At 34.0% G+C, this 24,272-nt stretch overlaps 1 protein-coding gene across 3 annotated transcripts in view; it reads right to left on the reverse strand.

Annotated features, from left to right (window-relative positions):
• Positions 1–24,000, reverse strand: part of Eaat2 (Excitatory amino acid transporter 2) — a 68,981-nt gene extending 44,981 nt beyond the window's left edge. The window contains exons 1-2 of one of the 3 annotated variants that reach the window (XM_073971175.1): positions 23,279–24,000; positions 7,837–8,322 (exon numbers count right to left, since the gene is read on the reverse strand). In XM_073971175.1, coding sequence (XP_073827276.1) covers positions 7,837–7,846 — 10 coding nt within the window. In that variant the 5' untranslated portion in view covers positions 7,847–8,322; positions 23,279–24,000. Of the gene's footprint in view, positions 1–7,836; positions 8,323–8,702; positions 8,870–23,278 lie in introns of those variants that run through there. The other 2 variants (XM_073971176.1, XM_073971177.1) reach the window with 2 other exon arrangements.
• Positions 24,001–24,272: the final 272 nt, after the last annotated feature.

Genomic DNA, 24,272 nt, shown 5'->3' on the forward strand with positions numbered 1-24,272 from the left:
TTGCCAACATTTTTTCCTTGATGACGAAAATTTCTGTTTGCGTGATTTCTTGCAATTATCAAATAAAAATTCACATACATATAAACTAATATTTCACTTTAATATTTACGTAAATTCAAATATTCACTGTCATTTTGAACAAAATGAATTAACTAAAATTCATCCTCCTAAATACTAGAAACGGAGAAAATACGTAACAGAAAAAAATCGATAACAAAACATTGTTGACAAATATTTGTCTGCAAATTTGCCATCCATCCAATTCCCAATACATACCACAAGTGATATTGCACGTCATACGACAGCGACTGCGACAGCAACGTCGACGACAATTGCTATTAAATAATGATAAAATCATCATAAATCAATTTTGAAAAAGTTTCCATTGATTCGTGCCATGTGAGGAGGATATTAGGGGATAACTATTTACACCAATTAATTCTGAACATAAATGATGACAAAAAAAATGAAAAGAAAAACACAAATGACAAGAAACCAAATAAACAAGGTATAATATAAGGAAAATTTGTTTCTCTTTTTCGTCTTTTAGAAGCGATGGAACACACAAAATAATTGCTTACAATTTTATGAATTTATGCCAACAAATACTAAATATGAATTTAATCATTTTGTGAAATATGTATGAACGACAAAATGTGATTGTATTGGTAGGTATCTATGCATAAAGAATATAGCCAAACAAATATTGCTCTGATATTTATATCGTGTTTGTTCCAAACAATTCAGTTATTCTTCATGAGTATAATTATGTTTAGGGTGTTTCACAGTCGAAATGCTTAACTTGCCATTTATTTAATTGCATATTATTTTTATTGCCAAACTAATGTCCTAATGTATTCATTTTTTGTCTTGCTTCAAATTGCCTAAAGTTTTTCTATTTTTCACGTGCCATTAAGTTGAAGAAATATATAATTTTCACTTATTTTTTAAATGTCGATGTGAATTTGTGAAAGCAATTTATTTCCAATATCAAATAAATTATGCCCATATATCCTTCTTTAAAGATATTGAAATTTAAAATTTATTTTTATTTGAAAAAAGCAGTTTCTTCAACAGGATTGTAGATTGATTTTGAAATATCAAAGGTTAATTGCCTGAATTTAGAATGAAACATGAAACGAATGCCACTTTACAATTTGTGGATCCTTAATCCCTATAAACCCTTTTAGGGTTAAATTTCCTGTTGTATAAGCTTCCAATAAACCACATAAATATTTGTCAAGTTAAAAACCATAACAACATCTATTAACAATAATAAATAATAATACATTATGACAGGCGCATACATACATACACATCTAGATTCTTGGTGCCTTAACTGTGTGAACGGCAAACCCAGTTTTCCCTTACATATTGAACAAACAACTACTTGGAAAGGAAGATGACACAAAAGAAGCAAATAACGATAATTGTTTTGCAGTTTGTTTATTCAATAAAGAAGGGACAATGTCAAGGTCACAACGAGGTGCCAGTGTTAGAGTTGTAAACAATGTATAGAGGAAATAGAAGCAGAAGATAGTATGTGACATAATTTAATGTGTTAAATTGTTTAAAGAGAGAGAAATGCTAGAAGTTTTACGTATCTTTGGTCAGATGGTCGGTCAAAAAATATTCTTAAAAATCCACGCCTCTTTGGTCAGATGGTCGGTCAAAAAATATTCTTAAAAATCCACGCCTCTTTGGTCAGATGGTCGGTCAAAAAATATTCTTAAAAATCCACGCCTCTTTGGTCAGATGGTCGGTCAAAAAATATTCTTAAAAATCCACGCCTCTTTGGTCAGATGGTCGGTCAAAAAATATTCTTAAAAATCCACGCCTCTTTGGTCAGATGGTCGGTCAAAAAATATTCTTAAAAATCCACGCCTCTTTGGTCAGATGGTCGGTCAAAAAATATTCTTAAAAATCCACGCCTCTTTGGTCAGATGGTCGGTCAAAAAATATTCTTAAAAATCCACGCCTCTTTGGTCAGATGGTCGGTCAAAAAATATTCTTAAAAATCCACGCCTCTTTGGTCAGATGGTCGGTCAAAAAATATTCTTAAAAATCCACGCCTCTTTGGTCAGATGGTCGGTCAAAAAATATTCTTAAAAATCCACGCCTCTTTAGTCAGATGGTCGGTCAAAAAATATTCTTAAAAATCCACGCCTCTTTGGTCAGATGGTCGGTCAAAAAATATTCTTAAAAATCCACGCCTCTTTGGTCAGATGGTCGGTCAAAAAATATTCTTAAAAATCCACGCCTCTTTGGTCAGATGGTCGGTCAAAAAATATTCTTAAAAATCCACGCCTCTTTGGTCAGATGGTCGGTCAAAAAATATTCTTAAAAATCCACGCCTCTTTGGTCAGATGGTCGGTCAAAAAATATTCTTAAAAATCCACGCCTCTTTGGTCAGATGGTCGGTCAAAAAATATTCTTAAAAATCCACGCCTCTTTGGTCAGATGGTCGGTCAAAAAATATTCTTAAAAATCCACGCCTCTTTGGTCAGATGGTCGGTCAAAAAATATTCTTAAAAATCCACGCCTCTTTGGTCAGATGGTCGGTCAAAAAATATTCTTAAAAATCCACGCCTCTTTGGTCAGATGGTCGGTCAAAAAATATTCTTAAAAATCCACGCCTCTTTGGTCAGATGGTCGGTCAAAAAATATTCTTAAAAATCCACGCCTCTTTGGTCAGATGGTCGGTCAAAAAATATTCTTAAAAATCCACGCCTCTTTGGTCAGATGGTCGGTCAAAAAATATTCTTAAAAATCCACGCCTCTTTGGTCAGATGGTCGGTCAAAAAATATTCTTAAAAATCCACGCCTCTTTGGTCAGATGGTCGGTCAAAAAATATTCTTAAAAATCCATGCCTCTTTGGTCAGATGGTCGGTCAAAAAATATTCTTAAAAATCCACGCCTCTTTGGTCAGATGGTCGGTCAAAAAATATTCTTAAAAATCCACGCCTCTTTGGTCAGATGGTCGGTCAAAAAATATTCTTAAAAATCCACGCCTCTTTGGTCAGATGGTCGGTCAAAAAATATTCTTAAAAATCCACGCCTCTTTGGTCAGATGGTCGGTCAAAAAATATTCTTAAAAATCCACGCCTCTTTGGTCAGATGGTCGGTCAAAAAATATTCTTAAAAATCCACGCCTCTTTGGTCAGATGGTCGGTCAAAAAATATTCTTAAAAATCCACGCCTCTTTGGTCAGATGGTCGGTCAAAAAATATTCTTAAAAATCCACGCCTCTTTAGTCAGATGGTCGGTCAAAAAATATTCTTAAAAATCCACGCCTCTTTGGTCAGATGGTCGGTCAAAAAATATTCTTAAAAATCCACGCCTTTTTGGTCAGATGGTCGGTCAAAAAATATTCTTAAAAATCCACGCCTCTTTGGTCAGATGGTCGGTCAAAAAATATTCTTAAAAATCCACGCCTCTTTGGTCAGATGGTCGGTCAAAAAATATTCTTAAAAATCCACGCCTCTATGGTCAGATGGTCGGTCAAAAAATATTCTTAAAAATCCACGCCTCTTTGGTCAGATGGTCGGTCAAAAAATATTCTTAAAAATCCACGCCTCTTTGGTCAGATGGTCGGTCAAAAAATATTCTTAAAAATCCACGCCTCTTTGGTCAGATGGTCGGTCAAAAAATATTCTTAAAAATCCACGCCTCTTTGGTCAGATGGTCGGTCAAAAAATATTCTTAATAATCCACGCCTCTTTGGTCAGATGGTCGGTCAAAAAATATTCTTAAAAATCCTCGCCTCTTTGGTCAGATGGTCGGTCAAAAAATATTCTTAAAAATCCACGCCTCTTTGGTCAGATGGTCGGTCAAAAAATATTCTTAAAAATCCACGCCTCTTTGGTCAGATGGTCGGTCAAAAAATATTCTTAAAAATCCACGCCTCTTTGGTCAGATGGTCGGTCAAAAAATATTCTTAAAAATCCACGCCTCTTTGGTCAGATGGTCGGTCAAAAAATATTCTTAAAAATCCACGCCTCTTTGGTCAGATGGTCGGTCAAAAAATATTCTTAAAAATCCACGCCTCTTTGGTCAGATGGTCGGTCAAAAAATCTTAATAAAAATCCACGCCTCTTTGGTCAGATGGTCGGTCAAAAAATATTCTTAAAAATCCACGCCTCTTTGGTCAGATGGTCGGTCAAAAAATATTCTTAAAAATCCACGCCTCTTTGGTCAGATGGTCGGTCAAAAAATCTTCCTAAAAATTCACGCCTCTTTGGTCAGATGGTGGGTCAAAAAATATTCTTAAAAATCCACGCCTCTTTGGTCAGATGGTCGGTCAAAAAATATTCTTAAAAATCCACGCCTCTTTGGTCAGATGGTCGGTCAAAAAATATTCTTAAAAATCCACGCCTCTTTGGTCAGATGGTCGGTCAAAATATATTCTTAAAAATCCACGCCTCTTTGGTCAGATGGTCGGTCAAAAATATTCTTAAAAATCCACGCCTCTTTGGTCAGATGGTCGGTCAAAAAATATTCTTAAAAATCCACGCCTCTTTGGTCAGATGGTCGGTCAAAAAATATTCTTAAAAATCCACGCCTCTTTGGTCAGATGGTCGGTCAAAAAATATTCTTAAAAATCCACGCCTCTTTGGTCAGATGGTCGGCCAAAAAATATTCTTAAAAATCCACGCCTCTTTGGTCAGATGGTCGGTCAAAAAATATTCTTAAAAATCCACGCCTCTTTGGTCAGATGGTCGGTCAAAAAATATTCTTAAAAATCCACGCCTCTTTGGTCAGATGGTCGGTCAAAAAATATTCTTAAAAATCCACGCCTCTTTGGTCAGATGGTCGGTCAAAAAATATTCTTAAAAATCCACGCCTCTTTGGTCAGATGGTCGGTCAAAAAATATTCTTAAAAATCCACGCCTCTTTGGTCAGATGGTCGGTCAAAAAATATTCTTAAAAATCCACGCCTCTTTGGTCAGATGGTCGGTCAAAAAATATTCTTAAAAATCCACGCCTCTTTGGTCAGATGGTCGGTCAAAAAATATTCTTAAAAATCCACGCCTCTGGTCAGATGGTCGGTCAAAAAATATTCTTAAAAATCCACGCCTCTTTGGTCAGATGGTCGGTCAAAAAATATTCTTAAAAATCCACGCCTCTTTGGTCAGATGGTCGGTCAAAAAATATTCTTAAAAATCCACGCCTCTTTGGTCAGATGGTCGGTCAAAAAATATTCTTAAAAATCCACGCCTCTTTGGTCAGATGGTCGGTCAAAAAATATTCTTAAAAATCCACGCCTCTTTGGTCAGATGGTCGGTCAAAAAATATTCTTAAAAATCCACGCCTCTTTGGTCAAATGGTCGGTCAAAAAATATTCTTAAAAATCCACGCCTCTTTGGTCAGATGGTCGGTCAAAAAATATTCTTAAAAATCCACGCCTCTTTGGTCAGATGGTCGGTCAAAAAATATTCTTAAAAATCCACGCTTATTTGGTCAAATGATGGGTCAAAAAATATTCTTAAAAATTCACGCTTTTTTGGTCAGATGGTCGCTCATAAAATATTCCTAAAAATCCACGCCTCTTTGGTCAAATGGTAGGTCAAAAATCTTCCTAAAAATCCACGCCTCTTTGGTCAGATGGTGGGTCAAAAAAATATTCCTAAAAATCCAAGCCTCTTTGGTCAAATGGTAGGTCAAAAAATATTCCTAAAAATCCACGCCTCTTTGGTCAGATGGTCGGCCAAAAAATATTCCTAAAAATCCACGCCTCTTTGGTCAGATGGTCGGTCAAAAAATATTCTTAAAAATCCACGCCTCTTTGGTCAGATGGTCGGTCAAAAAATATTCTTAAAAATCCACGCCTCTTTGGTCAGATGGTCGGTCAAAATATATTCTTAAAAATCCACGCCTCTTTGGTCAGATGGTCGGTCAAAAAATATTCTTAAAAATCCACGCCTCTTTGGTCAGATGGTCGGTCAAAAAATATTCTTAAAAATCCACGCCTCTTTGGTCAGATGGTCGGTCAAAAAATATTCTTAAAAATCCACGCCTCTTTGGTCAGATGGTCGGTCAAAAAATATTCTTAAAAATCCACGCCTCTTTGGTCAGATGGTCGGCCAAAAAATATTCTTAAAAATCCACGCCTCTTTGGTCAGATGGTCGGTCAAAAAATATTCTTAAAAATCCACGCCTCTTTGGTCAGATGGTCGGTCAAAAAATATTCTTAAAAATCCACGCCTCTTTGGTCAGATGGTCGGTCAAAAAATATTCTTAAAAATCCACGCCTCTTTGGTCAGATGGTCGGTCAAAAAATATTCTTAAAAATCCACGCCTCTTTGGTCAGATGGTCAGTCAAAAAATATTCTTAAAAATCCACGCCTCTTTGGTCAGATGGTCGGTCAAAAAATATTCTTAAAAATCCACGCCTCTTTGGTCAGATGGTCGGTCAAAAAATATTCTTAAAAATCCACGCCTCTGGTCAGATGGTCGGTCAAAAAATATTCTTAAAAATCCACGCCTCTTTGGTCAGATGGTCGGTCAAAAAATATTCTTAAAAATCCACGCCTCTTTGGTCAGATGGTCGGTCAAAAAATATTCTTAAAAATCCACGCCTCTTTGGTCAGATGGTCGGTCAAAAAATATTCTTAAAAATCCACGCCTCTTTGGTCAGATGGTCGGTCAAAAAATATTCTTAAAAATCCACGCCTCTTTGGTCAGATGGTCGGTCAAAAAATATTCTTAAAAATCCACGCCTCTTTGGTCAGATGGTCGGTCAAAAAATATTCTTAAAAATCCACGCCTCTTTGGTCAAATGGTCGGTCAAAAAATATTCTTAAAAATCCACGCCTCTTTGGTCAGATGGTCGGTCAAAAAATATTCTTAAAAATCCACGCCTCTTTGGTCAGATGGTCGGTCAAAAAATATTCTTAAAAATCCACGCTTATTTGGTCAAATGATGGGTCAAAAAATATTCTTAAAAATTCACGCTTTTTTGGTCAGATGGTCGCTCATAAAATATTCCTAAAAATCCACGCCTCTTTGGTCAAATGGTAGGTCAAAAATCTTCCTAAAAATCCACGCCTCTTTGGTCAGATGGTGGGTCAAAAAAATATTCCTAAAAATCCAAGCCTCTTTGGTCAAATGGTAGGTCAAAAAATATTCCTAAAAATCCACGCCTCTTTGGTCAGATGGTCGGCCAAAAAATATTCCTAAAAATCCACGCCTCTTTGGTCAGATGGTCGGTCAAAAATATTCTTAAAAATCCACGCCTCTTTGGTCAGATGGTCGGTCAAAAAATATTCTTAAAAATCCACGCCTCTTTGGTCAGATGGTCGGTCAAAAAATATTCTTAAAAATTCACGCCTCTTTGGTCAGATGGTCGTTCATAAAATATTCTTAAAAATCCACGCTTATTTGGTCAAATGATGGGTCAAAAAATATTCTTAAAAATTCACGCTTTTTTGGTCAGATGGTCGCTCATAAAATATTCCTAAACATCCACGCCTCTTTGGTCAAATGGTAGGTCAAAAATCTTCCTAAAAATCCACGCCTCTTTGGTCAGATGGTGGGTCAAAAAAATATTCCTAAAAATCCAAGCCTCTTTGGTCAAATGGTAGGTCAAAAAATATTCCTAAAAATCCACGCCTCTTTGGTCAGATGGTCGGCCAAAAAATATTCCTAAAAATCCACGCCTCTTTGGTCAGATGGTGGGTCAAAAAAGATCCATTATTGTTTGGTTTGATGATCCGCATCCTTTGGTTTAAGTATGCTTTGTTCACTTTTTCAATTTTTTATCGCCACGTTCTTTGGTTACTTTTTTATGTTGCTCATATAACTCACTTAAAAAAAAAAAACAATTAAAGACTTACCTTTTAACATACACCACAGTTTACCCAGTTTCACAAAAGTTCTATTTAACTTTAAAGGTAACAGTTTCAGGTACTTTGTATAATAATTGTGTAGAAATATATTTATTTTTGTAATTAATTCGATGTTTTTAGAATTAGTTGTTGTATTTTACTTTTGTTAACAATAAATGAGGTATTTAGTTATATTTGTAGGTGATTAGTTGTTTTTATTATTAATAAATATTTAGTTAAACTCGTGTGGAGCGAGGTGGATTTCCGTTTCATAGATTTTTCTTCTTAATTTCGTTTCTACTATTTAATATTGCTTAACTAAATATCGGCTTAATTGTGGTTGGGTGGTTCGGCTGGTGAGCAGCACCTATATCTCTTTCTCCTAAGAGATATAAATGCTAATGCAGTTCAGTTGACTCCGCAGCAATTTATGCTGCAATTGCATTAACAGTTTTAAAATTCGTTGCACTGCTGTAGCCGTTGTAGTAAATTTAGCTGTAAGAATTTTGAGTTTGATTTTAAATAATTATTATTTATGATAGAATATTTTGCACAAGATTTTATTTGTTGATAAATTATAGTTGTTGCTTTGTTGGCGAACGCACAGTGTTTGGTTGTTCCGGGTCGAACAACCCTTTGCGTTGTTATACCAGAAACAAATTTATGAGGGGCTTTTCATTTTCTTAATTTAATATTGACCGCTTATGACATTTTGTTCAAGGGTCACTTGGAATAGTTTATTTTTAGTTTTGTTTTATGCAACATGTTATATACATATTGTTTTGTTATTTCTTGTTCATATTTTCCTTCCGTGTCCTCTTGTCATTGTATTCCACTGCGGTATGCAAGGAACGTAACATGTTTCTCATTCCCACCTTTGTTATAAAGAAGTTTTGATTTTACATTATAAACTAGAAACAGAACTTTGAAAAGGTCAAACAAACTTTTTTAGTATATAAATTATATTAAGATATGTATCTTGTCATTCTCCCAATTTATTGTATTTTTGCCTACTTGCTCAATAAATAATAACTACTGATGTGTTTTGTCAGAAAATGTTTCTTTATTTAGTAAGAAGGGCTAACTTCTGACTTCTAGTTATAAAATATAATTAAACATTAACTACAAGTCAACCAGCACCATTAACATTATTGCTTAGTTCATATACTATTATTACGATTGATAACACTGTGCAACAAATTTATTTTTTTTTTCAAATGATAGGAAGGCCGGGTAGATTATGAAAGTAGAGCTAAAAATATGAGTCACGTGTATCGGCGTTTTTTGATACTGAAGAATTTTGAAAAAAGGACCAAAAAGAACCCTTTGACGAATCGCATGAGGGTTAAAACTTTTAACAGATATATTCCCAACATCCTCTTGAGTAAAGTTGGCAAAGACACAATATACCTAAACTGCAAGGATTTCAAGATATCTTAACTCGAATACTTCGAAAAAAATAGATATGGGCGAAACTTGTCCCTCCTAATTTGGTTACTTTCCGATGTAAACTTTAAAAACGCCGATACGCGTGTCTCATATTTTTAGCTCTTCTTTCATAACCTACTCAGTTCTGCTTGACATTTTTTTGGTTGTTGCACAGTGTAATTGTTGTGTTGTAAGTATATGGAACCAGTGATATATTAAACAAATGCATTGTACTCAGAGCATTGACATGCAAGTCAGCGATCTGAAAACGATTGTGTTATATATCATTTGTTTTATTAATATCATGTATCTAATCCAAATCTATCTGTGATGTGATTCCAATAATCGTTAATTTTAAAACAATTGCACAGTTCAATAAATTTTATGGAAAAATTCCAAACAAACAAAAAATTATAATCATTACCGACCGCAAAATTACAAAATACTATAACAGTAGTGGTAAACCTAAATGTTTAATAAACAGGTCCATATTTTAAAAATATATAGCATTTTCCTAGGTACCAAAAGAAGTTTTGGAAATAAACCAACGGCACTATAGGTAATTTCGACAGGTTATATAATAAACAAGTGAGAACGGCGTAAAGTTCGGCCGGGCCGAACTTGTTAAGCCCTCCACCACGAGTTGTTTTGAAGTAAAATGAAACAATTAGTTTCCTTTCGTTTACGAAGAAGTCTAAAAACCAAATTTCAGCATTTCCTTAAATCAATGTGGCTAACCTTCAAAACACCGCAATTCGGAAGGTACCGTTCTTTGGGGGCTATACCAAAACGTCGATATATACCGACAAATTTCTGGCGGAAAGTTTTCAGACTCAAAGAAGACTAAATACCAAATTTCCGATATATTGGTAAGATAATGTGGCTAAAACCTAAAAAGTACCGAAAATTAAGAGATGCGCTTCTATGGGGGATATAGGAAGACGTGGACTTATACTGATATTTCACTTCTACAATATTTTATAACCCCTTGGAAGACTAAATAACAAATTTCAGTCATTTCGATCGGATATTGACGTCACAACCCTCAGAATTACGAAAATCGGCCGTTCTACGGGGGCTATATTGAAACGTGGACGTATACCGACGAATTTCAGTCGGGAAGGTTTTTACCTCCAACGTAGACTAAAGCCCAAATGTCAGCCATTTCGGTGGGTTGTTGTGGCCACAACCTTAAAAATACCGAAAATCTGGAGGTACCGTATGGGGGCTAAATGAAGGCGTGGATATATACCTACAAATTTCAGGTGGAGCATTTTGTACCCCCAAAGAAGACTAAATACCAAATTTCAACCATTTCGGTGGAATATTGCATTTCTAATATATTGCATCTTACATTGTAAAATTTTATAAAAATCTATAAAACGAAGAACAAATTTGTTTCGCTCGACCATTAAAAACCGCTAACATAATAAACAGTTTTTTAATGGATAACACGTGTAAAGGTATGTAAATTATTATTCTGATTAAGAAATAAAAAAGTTAGATTTGGTAAGGAATATTTGATGTAGACTTGGGGTGTATTTTGTGTAGTTTATATGGTTTTTGGAATAGAACTCTCGGTATTGCGACGTATTCGCGAAACTATATATGTACATATATGAGGTAGAAGGTAATAGTGAGTTCTATATGTGTAGAAAATTTTATCCCCGTATGGATCCGTAAACTTATAGAAAAATACTTACAGATAGCATGACACTTAAAAATTTGGATATTTCTAAGTATTGGGCTGGGCTGGTAGTGTGACTTGTCAGTATGACAAAAGTCGCGAAATTTGATAGTTACCTTAATCTCCTAATTTAGTAATTGGGACTACAAAAATTTAAAAATCTTGACCTGTAATTATAAAGTATTAAAAAATTTAACGCGATCGCGGTATTCATCAATTAATGATGAAGGTCACAATTACTATTTTATTGTATCCCAATACGTCAAATTATCTCTGAAATTTCGCGTCTGGCTAAAACCCGTTGTGGGAGAGGTCCCCCGACCCCTCCATTTTTCGGTATAAAAACTACCTTACGATCTATTTTAAGACCTAAAGAATCTACATTAAAATTTTATCAAATTCGGTCTAGTCATTTCGGAGGATTTATATTTCAAACATCATGGCAGACCTGAATAATTTTCTATATATATCTAGATATATATACCTGAACCGATCAGAACCAAATTTTCTGGTCGTGATTCTTAATTGATCAGGATGTACCATATCAAATTTTAAAGTCATCGGATGCAAAAAGTGCGGTTTAAATATAAAATCGGTTGAAACATATATACGAAAGCTATATCTATATCTGAACCGATTCCTTCCAAATTTGGCAGATATATTTGTATGATCACATCAGGCGAGAGATTAATTCAATTCTGCCAAGAGTATAAATACAAAGTTACTAATACATACGCTGTTTTGCCTCCATCCGAGGCGTTTGTATACTTGGAAGTCGCCACAAGATAACAGTGAAAATATTGTAAGAAACCAAATAGATTAATCTATATATATAAAAGAGCAGTGAGGTGAGGTATTCACTGACTGACTGACTGACTGATTCATCAGCGCCCAGACGAAACCGCTGAAGATAGAAAGTTGAAATTTTGGGTGTAGGTTGCTGTTGGTGTGCAGGGGTGAGATAAGGCTGGGTTTTTGAAAATTCGACCTAGAAGTGTACGAAAAGTACTAAAAGGTACTAAATATGGTACCCTTGGTATTAGGCAAACGTGAAGAGTTAAAATTCTCAAATTTGGAATGAGGGTAACTGATGGAGGGTTAGAAAGATGTACCAAAGGGTTTTCGGAAATTCGAACTACAAGGGTACGAAAAGTACTAATTGGTACTTAATTTAGTACAATATGGATTTGTGTGACCGGATAGAGCTGGAATCCTCAAATTTGAAATTAGGGTCAATTGTGGAGAGTAACAAAAAAAGGTTTTTGGAAATTCGAACCATAAGTGCACGAATAGTACTAAATGGTACTAAATTTAGTACAATTTGGATTTGGGTGAACGGATAGAGCTGAAATACAAATATTTGGAATGAGGGTCACTGATGAAGAGTAACAATGAAAGGTTTTTGGAAATTCGAACTATAAGGGTACGAAAAGTACTAAATGGTACTAAATTTAGTACAATTTTGATTTGGGTAAACGGATTGAGATGGAATACAGACATTTGGAATGAGGGTTACTGATGAAGAGTAACAATGAAAGGTTTTTGTAAATTCGTACTATAAGGGAACGAAAAGTACTAAATGGTACTAAATTTAGTACAATTTTGATTGGGGTGAACGGATAGAGCTGGAATCCTGAAATTTGAAATTAGGGTCACTGGTGGAGAGTAACAAAGAAAGGTTTTTGGAAATTCGAACTATAAGTGCACGAAAAGTTCTAAATGGTACTAAATTTAGTACAATTTGGATTTGGGTGAACGGAATGAGCTGAAATCCTGAAATTTGTAATGAGGGTCACTGATGGAGAGTAACAAAGAAAGGTTTTTAGAAATTCGAACTATAAGTTAACGAAATGTACTAAATGGTACTAAATTTAGTACAATTTGGATTTGGGTGAAAGGATAGGTCTGGAATCCTGAAATTTGGAATGAGGATCACTGATGAAGAGTAAAAATGAAAGGTTTTTGGAATTCGAACTATAAGTGTACGAAAAGTAAAAAATTTTACTAAATTTAGTACAATGTGGGTTTGGGTGAACGAAAATAGCTGGAATCCTGAAATTTGGAATTAAGGTCACTGATGGAGAGTAAAAAAGAAAGGTTTTTGGAAATTCGAATTAAAAGTATAGGAAAAGTACTAAATGGTACTAAATAAAGTACAATTTGGATTTGGGTGAACGGATTGATCTGGAATACAGACATTTGGAATGAGGGTCACTGAAGAAGAGTAACAATGAAAGGTTTTTGTAAATTCGAAATATAAGGGTACGAAAAGTACTAAATGGTACTAAATTTAGTACAATTTGTATTTGGGTGAACGGATAGAGCTGGTATATTGAAATTTGAAATAAGGGTCACTGGTGGAGAGTAACAAAGAAAGGTTTTTGGAAATTCGAACTATAACTGCACGAAAAGTTGTGAATGGTACTAAATTTAGTACAATTTGGATTTGGGTGAACGAATTGAGCTTGAATCCTGAAATTTGTAATGAGGGTCACTGATGGAGAGTAACAAAGAAAGGTTTTTAGAAATTAGAACTATAAGTGCACGAAAAGTTCTAAATGGTACTAAATTTAATACAATTTGGATTTGGGTGAACGGATAGAGCTGGAATCCTGAAATTTGGAATGAGAATCCCTGATGAAGAGTAAAAATAAAAGGTTTTGGAAATTCGAACTATAAGTGTGCGAAAAGTAATAAATGGTACTAAATTTAGTAAAATCTGGGTTTGGGTGAACGAATAGAGCTGGAATCCTGAAATTTGGAATGAAGGTCACTGATGGAGATTAACAAAGAAAGGTTTTTGGAAATTCGAATTAAAAGTATGCGAAAAGTACTAAATATAGTACAATTTGGATATGGGTTAACGAATAGGGCCGGAATCCTGAAATTTGAAATGGGGGTCACTGATGAAGAGTAAGAAAGTTGTACCAAAGGTCGAAAAGTCCTAAATGGTAGTGAGATTAGTATGATTTGGATTTGAAGAGCTGGAATCCTGAAATTTGGAATTAAGATTACTGTTGGAATATAGAATGGAGAGATGGAGGTAGCTTTGGAAAATCGTACTAATGTGCACGAAGCAGTACTAAATGGTACGGAATTCGCAATTTGTATTTGCGTGAACAGATTACTGTTGGAGCGTAGGATTGAGGTAGTTTTGGAAAATTGTGTACGAAAAGTGCTAAATGGTACAAAATTTGGTACCTTTTGGTATTTGCTATATGGTATCGAATTTTGTACAATTTGTGATTTTGTAAAGGGTAGAACTGGAATTTTGAAATTCGGTATTAGATTATCAATTGGTGTTTTGAGTGGAGGTAGGGAGTTGGTTTTGAAAATTCGTACTTATTTATACAAAAGGTACTATAATGGGTTTCAGGGGAACAGATAAAAAAAGTGAATTGGGGTTAGGATATATGTTGAATATAAGGAAGTAATTTTTGAAAGGTTTACCTATGTGTACGAAAAGTTGGGTAACATGTTGGTACCAAAACCATTTTGGTATTGTGTTAACAGTTAAGGTACTAAATTTGGTGTTGGTGTAGGAACAAAGCTGGGATTATATAATTTGGAAATACGCTATTTGTACAAAAAATACGAAATGGAAAAATATTTGTTATGAAGATCACTCTAAAATTTGAGACAAAGTTCTGAGTTTGAAAAATTGTACTGAATATTGTTCCATTGATATGATGTTAACGTCAAGGCGTTTCTAAATAATGTACTGAAGTTCAGTAGTCAAACGTGAAGTATCTTTTCAAAAAATGTTTTTTGTTCTGACTGCTTTGGTATATTAATTTGAAACCGTGGTCCAATGCAACAATTTTGTTAACTAGAAGTTATTTACCCCTTGATAATAAAAAAACCTAAATTGAAATGCCTCCAACAAATTTTTCGTTATATACGGTTGACATACCCGTGGACATTAAGTACAATTTCTTGCCATAAATTCCGAATTTCCGTTGGAAAATGTGCAAAAGATCTTCAAAATACTCTAAATCTTCAAAATATCTCTTCTAATAAACGTGGATTGAAGTGGACATTTTTTAAATTAAACTTTTATATCCAAATTTAAATAAAATTGGACAATATAGATTTGTTCTTCTTTTAAAATACACTAAGTTGAGAGGTACCGTTATATGGGGATATACGAAAACGTGGATTTTTATGGCCATTTTGAATGCCGAAAATTTAACGGACCTATTCGGGTTCTGGGCGAAACCGCTAAAGCTAGAACCTTGCATTGTAAATGTGCGTGATTGTTGTTGAATCTGAAATTTGCCATATGATACGTAGTTTTGGAAATTCGAAATAAAAAATATGGTGGTGTAGGGATGCGATACGGCAGATTTTTTTTTTTTAATTCTAACTACAATCAAAAAAATATTGGTAATAAAAATAGGTCTTAGTACAACAGAATCTCCAGTATTCACCATTCCCGTATTAAATATTGTTTTTATATATTTTGTTCCCTTTCCGCATACGAAGTAGCGGGCATATGCTAGTCTTAATATATAAGAGATATGCTTCCTGTGTGAGCAAATGTTCCACATATCCTGGCGCTGACGTTCCCAGCATTCCCTATAGCAAAAATTTATGAGATGATGTTAAAAGACTCATCAACAATATAACTATAAATATGTTAGGTACTACAGCGTCTAATAGAGAAAAGGCATGGATAACAGACGAAATACGAGCTCTACGCAAAGAAAGAAGAAAATACAAGAACATAAATTATGAAAAATACTGGGAAATAAATCAGGAAATTAAAATCGCAACTCGGGTTGCAAAAAATGCACAAATACAAAAACAGTACCAGGAAATTGAAAGATTACAAAATCTTCACGACGATTTCAATCTCCATAAAAAATTGAAAGAGGCATCCGGGATATATTCCAGAAGATTATCCACATTTCTTTTTGATGAGAATAATATAGCCCATTATGAAATTGCGGATAAGAAAAACTCTGGGAAACATACACTCCGGTTCATCTGAATAGAACCAACCAATATTTGTCTACAAATACCGTTATATCTGACGAAAGGAGAGGAATTGTAAATTAAAATTTTGTGGATATGTAGAGTATATAGTAGTCGATATTTTCAATACCTAACATGTTTCACATATGCGTTATAACGGTACTTTTTACTCGCTTTATGAAAAAATGCCAAAATATTAGCATTTTTTAATGGTTCACCAGGATAGAACCACCCTAAGAATTTACACAAATCCTTTGTTAGATGTGGTAAACTTTAACAAAAAACTATTTATAATTATAAATAAATGCCGTTAGTGTTGATTGCCAACAAATATTGTTCAAAAATTTGTATTAGGGTCTTGAAATTTGATGAAAATCTAGGCTTAGAGCTCCAAAAAATATTTTTACGAAGAAATCGGTAGAAACAATTTATAAAGACAAAATTCTGTACTGAATTATGTTCAAAATTTTCTATACTACAATAAAATTACAAATTACATAGATGTCCACAGCCAACGAAACTTGGTGGAACCCGTCGATTTGCATTCACTTTCCTGAGGTAAAATATCTAATTTTGGATTGGAAAGGTAGAATTTTGAATTATCTTTACCATATTTCCTCTGTTTCGGACTCATAAACCTATCAAATGTGACTTTTTTGTAATTTTATTGTAGTATAGAAAATTTTGAACATAATTCAGTATAAAATTTTGTCTTTATAAATTGTTTCTACCGATTTCTTCATAAAAATATTTTTTGGAGCTCTAAGCCTTGATTTTCATCAAATTTCAAGACCCTAATACAAATTTTTGCACAATATTTGTTGGCAATCAACACTAACGGCATTTATTTATAATTATAAATAGTTTTTTGTTAAAGTTTACCACATCTAACAAAGGATTTGTGTAAATTCTTAGGGTGGTTCTATCCTGGTGAACCATTAAAAAATGCTAATATTTTGGCATTTTTTCATAAAGCGAGTGAAAAGTACCGTTATAACGCATATGTGAAACATGTTATGTATTGAAAATATCGGCTACTATATACTCTACATATCCACAAAATGTTAATTTACAATTCCTCTCCTTTCGACAGATATAACGGTATTTGTAGACAAATATTGGTTGGTTCTATTCAGATGAACCGGAGTGTATATAAAAGCTCTTTTCACAGACGAAAGTCGAACACAACTACAAAATATAGAACATCAAAGCGGTGTATCGATAAGACCCATTACAGAGGAGGAATTAAAATCAACTATAAAATCCATGAAAGACAAAAAAGCAACGGGTCCGGATGAAATACCCACCGAAGTACTCAAATTAATAGAAGGAAGAAATATACAATTAATATTGAGATTATTCAATCAAATTTACTCTACAGGACAATACCCTCAAGATTGGCTGGAATCGACATTTGTAACCATACCTAAGAAAAACAATGCGAATTCGTGCGGCGATTTCAGACTAATTAGCTTTATGAGCCATGCTCTAAAAATCTTTTTAAAAATAATACACCGACGAATATTCACATTATGCGAGATGCATATGGGTAAGACACAATTTGGATTCAGAGAAGGCATGGGTACCCGGGAAGCATTGCTTAGAGTTCAGGTTCTAGTACAAAAATGCCGCAAAGTTCAAAAGGACGTATTACTTTGCTTCGTGGATTACGAGAACGCATTTGATAGCGTGAAACACGATAAACTAATGAATATTTTAACGGATATTGGACTGGAAGAATGCGATAAAAGATGTATTCAAAATCTATACTGGAAATAAGTATCAAAGGCAAGGATGTATTTTGTCACCACTTCTGTTCAATCTATATTCGGAAAAAATATTTCAAGAATCAATAGCTTCCAAGAACATTGGTATTAGTATAAACAATACCCTCATCAATAACATTCGCTACGCTGCACAGTGGTCGAAACCACTGATCTAGCGGCGCGAAATTAATAACTTGGAAACGAATGAAGATATCTTTCTGAAATTTTGCACGAACTCAATCTGTGTCTGTGGGTAATTATTTACTAAATATGAACAACGTAGGCAAATATTTTGCTATAGCCCCCATATAACGGTACGTCCTGATATTCGATATTTTGAGGATTTAAGCCACCTTTTCCTTCCAAATTAGTTGTAATTTGGTACTTAGGGTTCCTAGTGATCACTAAACCTTTCCACCAAAAATTGTGGACATAGGTCCACGTTTGGGTATTGGCCCCTTTTAAGGTACCTCCCGACTTTCAGTAGTTTGGGGATTTAAAGCTACATTTTCCGACCAAATTAGGTGTAATTGGTATTTGGGGTTCCCAGTGGACACAAAAATTCTCCATCAAAAATTGCGAACATAGGTCTACATTTTGATATAGACCCATATAACTGTACCGACAGATTTTGAGTATTTTGAGGATTTAAGCTATTTTTCAAGACCATTTATCAGCAAGATTTGCAGCTAAATTTTGGTTATTCGGAATCTAGGGAGTCCAATTTAATTATTAAAAAATAACTGGACCGAACCTCGGTGGACCTTTGTAGTTACGCTCCATCCAACAAAAGTATATTGCACTAAAAACATACAAAAAATAATAATTTTTGAAAATTTATTGCTTTATAACTATGTAACTTCAGGCCCCAAACATTTTATTTTAATTTAACTTAAACCCTCCCCTATCAATAAAAAATAAACTTTGTTTAGTTTTATTACGAATTTATTTAACAATTAAACAAATATGAGATCAGGTTTTTAGCAACAATTTTATTAAAATCTGATCCGTCAAAATTTCTTGCACTTGACACTGAATAACTGAGTGAATATTTACAACAACAAAAAAGTAAAAACAAAATCTTAGTCAGCAGAGTGTCTGTAATTGATATAATGGAAAACATTTCGCAATTTTATACTTTAATTTTTTGCCTTTCGCGCCCCTAGATCAATGATTTCGTCCTTTGTGCGCTGATGACACCACATTACTAGCAAGCAGCTTAGCAGGATTACAACGACCAGTAGATGCACTTATGAAGACTAGTGAAAAATATGGATTAAAAATCAACATAAGAAAAACAAAATATATGATTGTCAGCAGAAAACAGGTGGATAGTAATGTACCAATGATAATAAATAACACACAAATAGAAAGAGTAAGAACACATAAATATCTAGGAGTACAGATAAACGAACAATGGGATATATCAAGCGAAATCAAATGTCGGATTCAAGCAGTGAGAAACGCATTTTCTAAATATAAGAGAACGCTGACCAGCCTGATATAAGTCTATCAACAAAAATACGTTTTGTCAGATGCTACATATTTTCAGTATTATTATACTCTGCCGAAACTTGAAATGTGGATTTATCGCCGTATCCTAAAAATTCGCTGGACAGACCGCGTTTCAAATGAAGAAGTGCTACGAAGGATGAATGTCGAACGAGAAGTTATACGCAATATAAAAAGCCGAAAAACATCCTACTTAGGACATGTAATGCGTAATGAAAAATATAAGCTGCTCCAAGCCATTATCCAAACAACTATAGAGGGAAGAAGACCGAGAGGCAGAAAAGAAACATCGTGGATAAGAAACATCCAAAAAAACAAGACGAAAGAAGCCTCCTGAATGCCTAGAGATGATATTTACCGGGTATTTACCCGGTAAATACCCTCAAAGTGGGTAAATTCCGGTAAATACCCACTTGTGGGTATTTATTTGGGTATTTACTATATTGAATGGCAAATACAACATTTTACACCCTATTCTTGGGTTTATATTGTAAATTCGTTACAAAATGGATAGTTTTACAATACTTTAAACTAGTGGGTAAATACTTGGGTAAATACCCGAGTATTTACCCAAGTGTTGGGTAAAAACTCATTAACTGCCGAACCACTTGACGTAGGCTGACAAAATTTGGCTTACATATTTCTTATGTTGGCTGTAGCTTGGCAGAGTGAGTTCTCAATGTGTAGAAAATATCCTTGCAAAAATTTGTCAATATAGGTCCACGTTTTCTAATAGCCCCCTTATAAGGGTAAAGGTACTGAACATGGGGTCTCTGGGTCCATGTTTTGATATAGCCCCCATATATCCGTACCTCCCGATTTAAGGTATTTTTTACCTATTAGACTCATTGTACAATCATATTGGCTTAATTTTGGCACAGTGAGTTCTCAATATGTAGAAAATATCCTTGCAAAAATCTGTACGGATATATGGGGGCTATATCAAAACATGGACCCAGAGACCCCATGTTCAGTAGCAGAAGTTCTTTTGACATAAGAAAGATTAATGCCGTTAAAGAGTTTTTACCCAACATTTGGGTAAATACTCAAAATCGCGGCTATTAGAAAACGTGGACCTATGTTGACAAATTTTTGCAAGGATATTTTCTACATATTGAGAACTCACTGTGCCAAATTTCAGCCACTATGATTGTACAATGAGGCAAATAGACAAAAAATACCTTATATCGGGAGGTACGGTTATATGGGGGCTATATCAAAACATGGACCCAGAGACCCCATTTTCAATGCTAGATATTCTCTTGATATAAGTAAGATTTGAGCCAAATTTTGTCAGCCTACGTCAAGTGGTTCGGCAGTTAATGAGTTTTTACCCAACACTTGATATTTACCCAAGTATTTACCCACTTGTTTAAAGTATGGTAAAACTATCAATTTTGAATCGATTTCATAACCTAAACGCAGAAATAGGGTCTAAGATGTTGTATTAGCGATTCAATATAATAAATACCCACAAATGGGTATTTACCCGGTATTTACCCAATTTACCGGGTATTTACCCATTGGGTATTTACCCACTGCCCATCTCTATGAATGCCGCAAAGAATAGAAACCTCTCTATAATATAATAAATCATATATACATATATATGCATATTGAATTGTTAACAATGTAACACAATTGTATGATCTCTAACACCCGAATATGGGTTGGCAAATAAAGAAGAAGAATATAAACATCAGGACGAAATGTAAAAGGTCCAGCAGGTAAAAAATTTAAATTTTGATTAAAATATTAAATAAATTGAAGTAAATTAAATGAATAAAAACAGAAACAGAGCGGATTCTGATTACACTTTGATCTTTATATTCTTAAGCCTTAGGTGGGTATAGCTTTACGATTTAAGTACGTACGAAGTATGTTTGAAAAGTAAAATTTTCTTTAAAATTTAAATTTTACGTTTTAAATTTAACTAAATCAATACCTAAATAAGGAATATCTGATAATAAATTAGTAATAACAGTAGCTCCTCAAAAAGATATTTGTTCTCATGGTAGGACATATCCTATAAAAGCTGTTTTATACCCCCAACGAAGACTAAGTACCAAAATTTAGCCATCTCGTTATTATAATGAGTGTAAAACCTTCAAAATACCGAAAATCGGGTGATACCGTTCCATGGGAGCTTTATCAAAACGTGGACCCATTTAAGCCATTTGCAATACCAAACATCCTAGGAGTAGTAGAAGCTTCTATACCAATTTACAAAGGTCTATCTTCAAAATTGCGAGCTGTATCTTGATTTCAAGCACGAAAGGTGCCACCATATGTTGCGTCCGGAGAGCACGATAACTCTCGAACTGTTCAACCGATTTGGTCCAAAATTTGGCCTTCGTCATATTTTGTCCAAACTAAGTTTCATGGGGCAATACCGGTCCACAACTTTCGGTACTTTTCCCAAATATTTCAAAAATTTCACTAAACCGGTAGGGCGATATCTCTTGAACGGGGTAACCAATTTGTTCAAAATTTGAATTTCGTAATATTTTGTCAAAATTTAGTTTAACTTCTAAAATGGCCCATATCGGCCCTTCCTAAGGGTACCTCCCCCACAAAAGTTCAACATTTGTGTCTGAGTGCAAGTTTTTCGGCAAGTTCAACTGTCAAAAAAGGGGCTACAAAATTCGAAAGTGACCCTAAATTCATTCGATCTGTCCGTAGATGAATGTTTCAATTCACATTGACTGAGGGTATATATATCTGACGGCAAAGCCGACTGACACTTTTTACTTGTTTTCTAAAGGCCGATAGCCCTAGTTGCTAGTGCTTTTTTATTATAATTTTTAATTAAAATAAAAATTTTTAAAATAAAAATAAAATAATAAAATACTTGTTTTCTACAGAAATAATCCTTGAACCGAAGATATGATTTGAGCAAAATTGTATATCTATCGGATCACAATTGGGCCTTTTAGGAGTGTTAATCAACTTTAAACATACATTTCCCCGATGTGCGTCTAGTCATAATTATTTTCTGCATTTTAATTGACAACTAAATACTTAAAAAATACATTTATATTTCATATCGGCGAAATAAGACATATTTGGTATACATTTTTATGCAGATAAAATTCAATTTTATGTATAAAACTAATTAAAATAAATTAAAGGAAACCAATTATTTTATAATAGTTTTTTTTTTTTTTGGTGGAAGGTATAACTTTTTTTCTCGGCCGAACTTAAATATTTTTTTGGCATATTTTATTTAACTGCAGGTAGTGCTTTTTGTCCTGAGAATTTACATAGTACATTTTACAGCTAACAACTAAAATGTTGAAATGATTATAATCACAGTTGTTCTGACTATAATTTTACTGTCATAAGAAGAGGGTATCCTTGTGAAGGTAAAACTGACTTATAGTTCCGACATCTTAATGCGCAAAATTCAGAGTAATATATTTTTTTGAATTGTGTTCCTTACCGTTCCATCATTGTCTGATTTTATTTTATATTGTGTATATGTTTCAAATGTTAGACTAATCTGTATAATTACTGGAATACTGTTATTTATATAAACACAATGTTTTATTCCTATAGGACATATATATCCCAGCTATTAAATTAATTTTATAATTTTAATACATAATCTAGCACACTTTCTCAAAGCATTTACAGCCTGTATGCTCCGTCGGATATAATTTAGTTTACTTTATATGTAGGTTCGTATATATATATATTAGGTTTAGGGTTTCAATAAAACTTTTCTTCAGCAATTTCTCCAGGGGCTGGATTCTTGTTCTATGAACATTTGAAAAGAAAAATATTTCCTTTATGATTTTTTTCATCCGACAGTTTTTTTTTTCGTTTATAAAAGTTGTCAGTTTCCCTGCGGCTCTTTAAAAACTCTACAAGTTTTTACCAACACTATCAAATGTTTTATTTTACTATTTATTTATATTTAATTCGTTATCGTTTTGGTATGGTTTCTGCCCTTCGGAAAGAAATTTTGTGTCACTTTATATTCTGTTCACTATTCACCATTATTCAAATCCTTTCAAAACACTGTGCGTTCGCCCACACAAAGTATACAAAGGTGTCAATTAAGTATTTTTCTTATCACCTTTATAATATTTACGGAAAAATTTTAATAAATTTCACAATAATTTGTTAGATTTTGTTGCTTTCTATGTATTTTTTTCTAATGTTTTCCGCAATCACTTTGTTTTGATGTATTTCGTGCACATCTGATACTTAGAACGGTCTTCGCGGTGGCATTCGCGACAAACAACTAAATTGTTACAATTCCGTTAAAGAACTAAAAATGAAAATTTTCCTTTTGCAATGACGATTTTTCAACGATTGCATAAATTTATTTTCAGTTTTTTTTTTTACAAATTTAACTAACAGATGTGTCGTTTATTTATTTTTTCATGCTGCTCTCACTTTTGGGCGGGGAGCAAACATCAACAAAATTCTTGCAAACGAATACCTCACAAATCACGGTGATCATGCGCCGCTTTAAACAACGTTAATCACTTTTGTTTTTTTTTTCACTTTTTTGTTTTCTTCGTCAATTGATTGATACTGCCTTGTGTGGCTGGCTGACTGTAAAATGTTACTTTTGCTGCGACTTGACTTCCAACGCTAATCACAGTGAACTGCTGCTAAAGTGAGCTACAAATTGTGTCGCCACTTTAGTTTTATCATGTGTCTGAGTAAAAGTTTAATTTGAAAATGAGAACTAAATTGAATTAGGCCCAGCGTTTTATTACATGAAAAAAAACGCTTTGGTGAAAACACAAAGGAGACGACCGTTGGACAGGGCTGAGGAAACCCAACAAAGGGAAGAAAATAGAGGCATGAAGAAAACACTAAATTGTATCACACAATTGGGCAAATGCACACACACACACACTAGCGAAGGTATTCATTCATTTAGCAACGGCGTTTCTTTCCTTCTAATGCACTGTCAAAAGAAGAAACATCGAAATGCATGTAATTGACGTTCATTTCTATTGTTCTTGTTGCTTTTGTTGCCAGACTTTCGAACGAACTTTCGCAGTTGGCCACAAATGTCTCTTTTGTTGTAGTTATTTTTACCTCCACTAATTTCA

This window comes from Musca autumnalis, unplaced genomic scaffold (assembly GCF_047663935.1).
Source record: "Musca autumnalis isolate F117 unplaced genomic scaffold, ASM4766393v1 scaffold_2, whole genome shotgun sequence".
NCBI lineage: Eukaryota > Metazoa > Arthropoda > Insecta > Diptera > Muscidae > Musca > Musca autumnalis.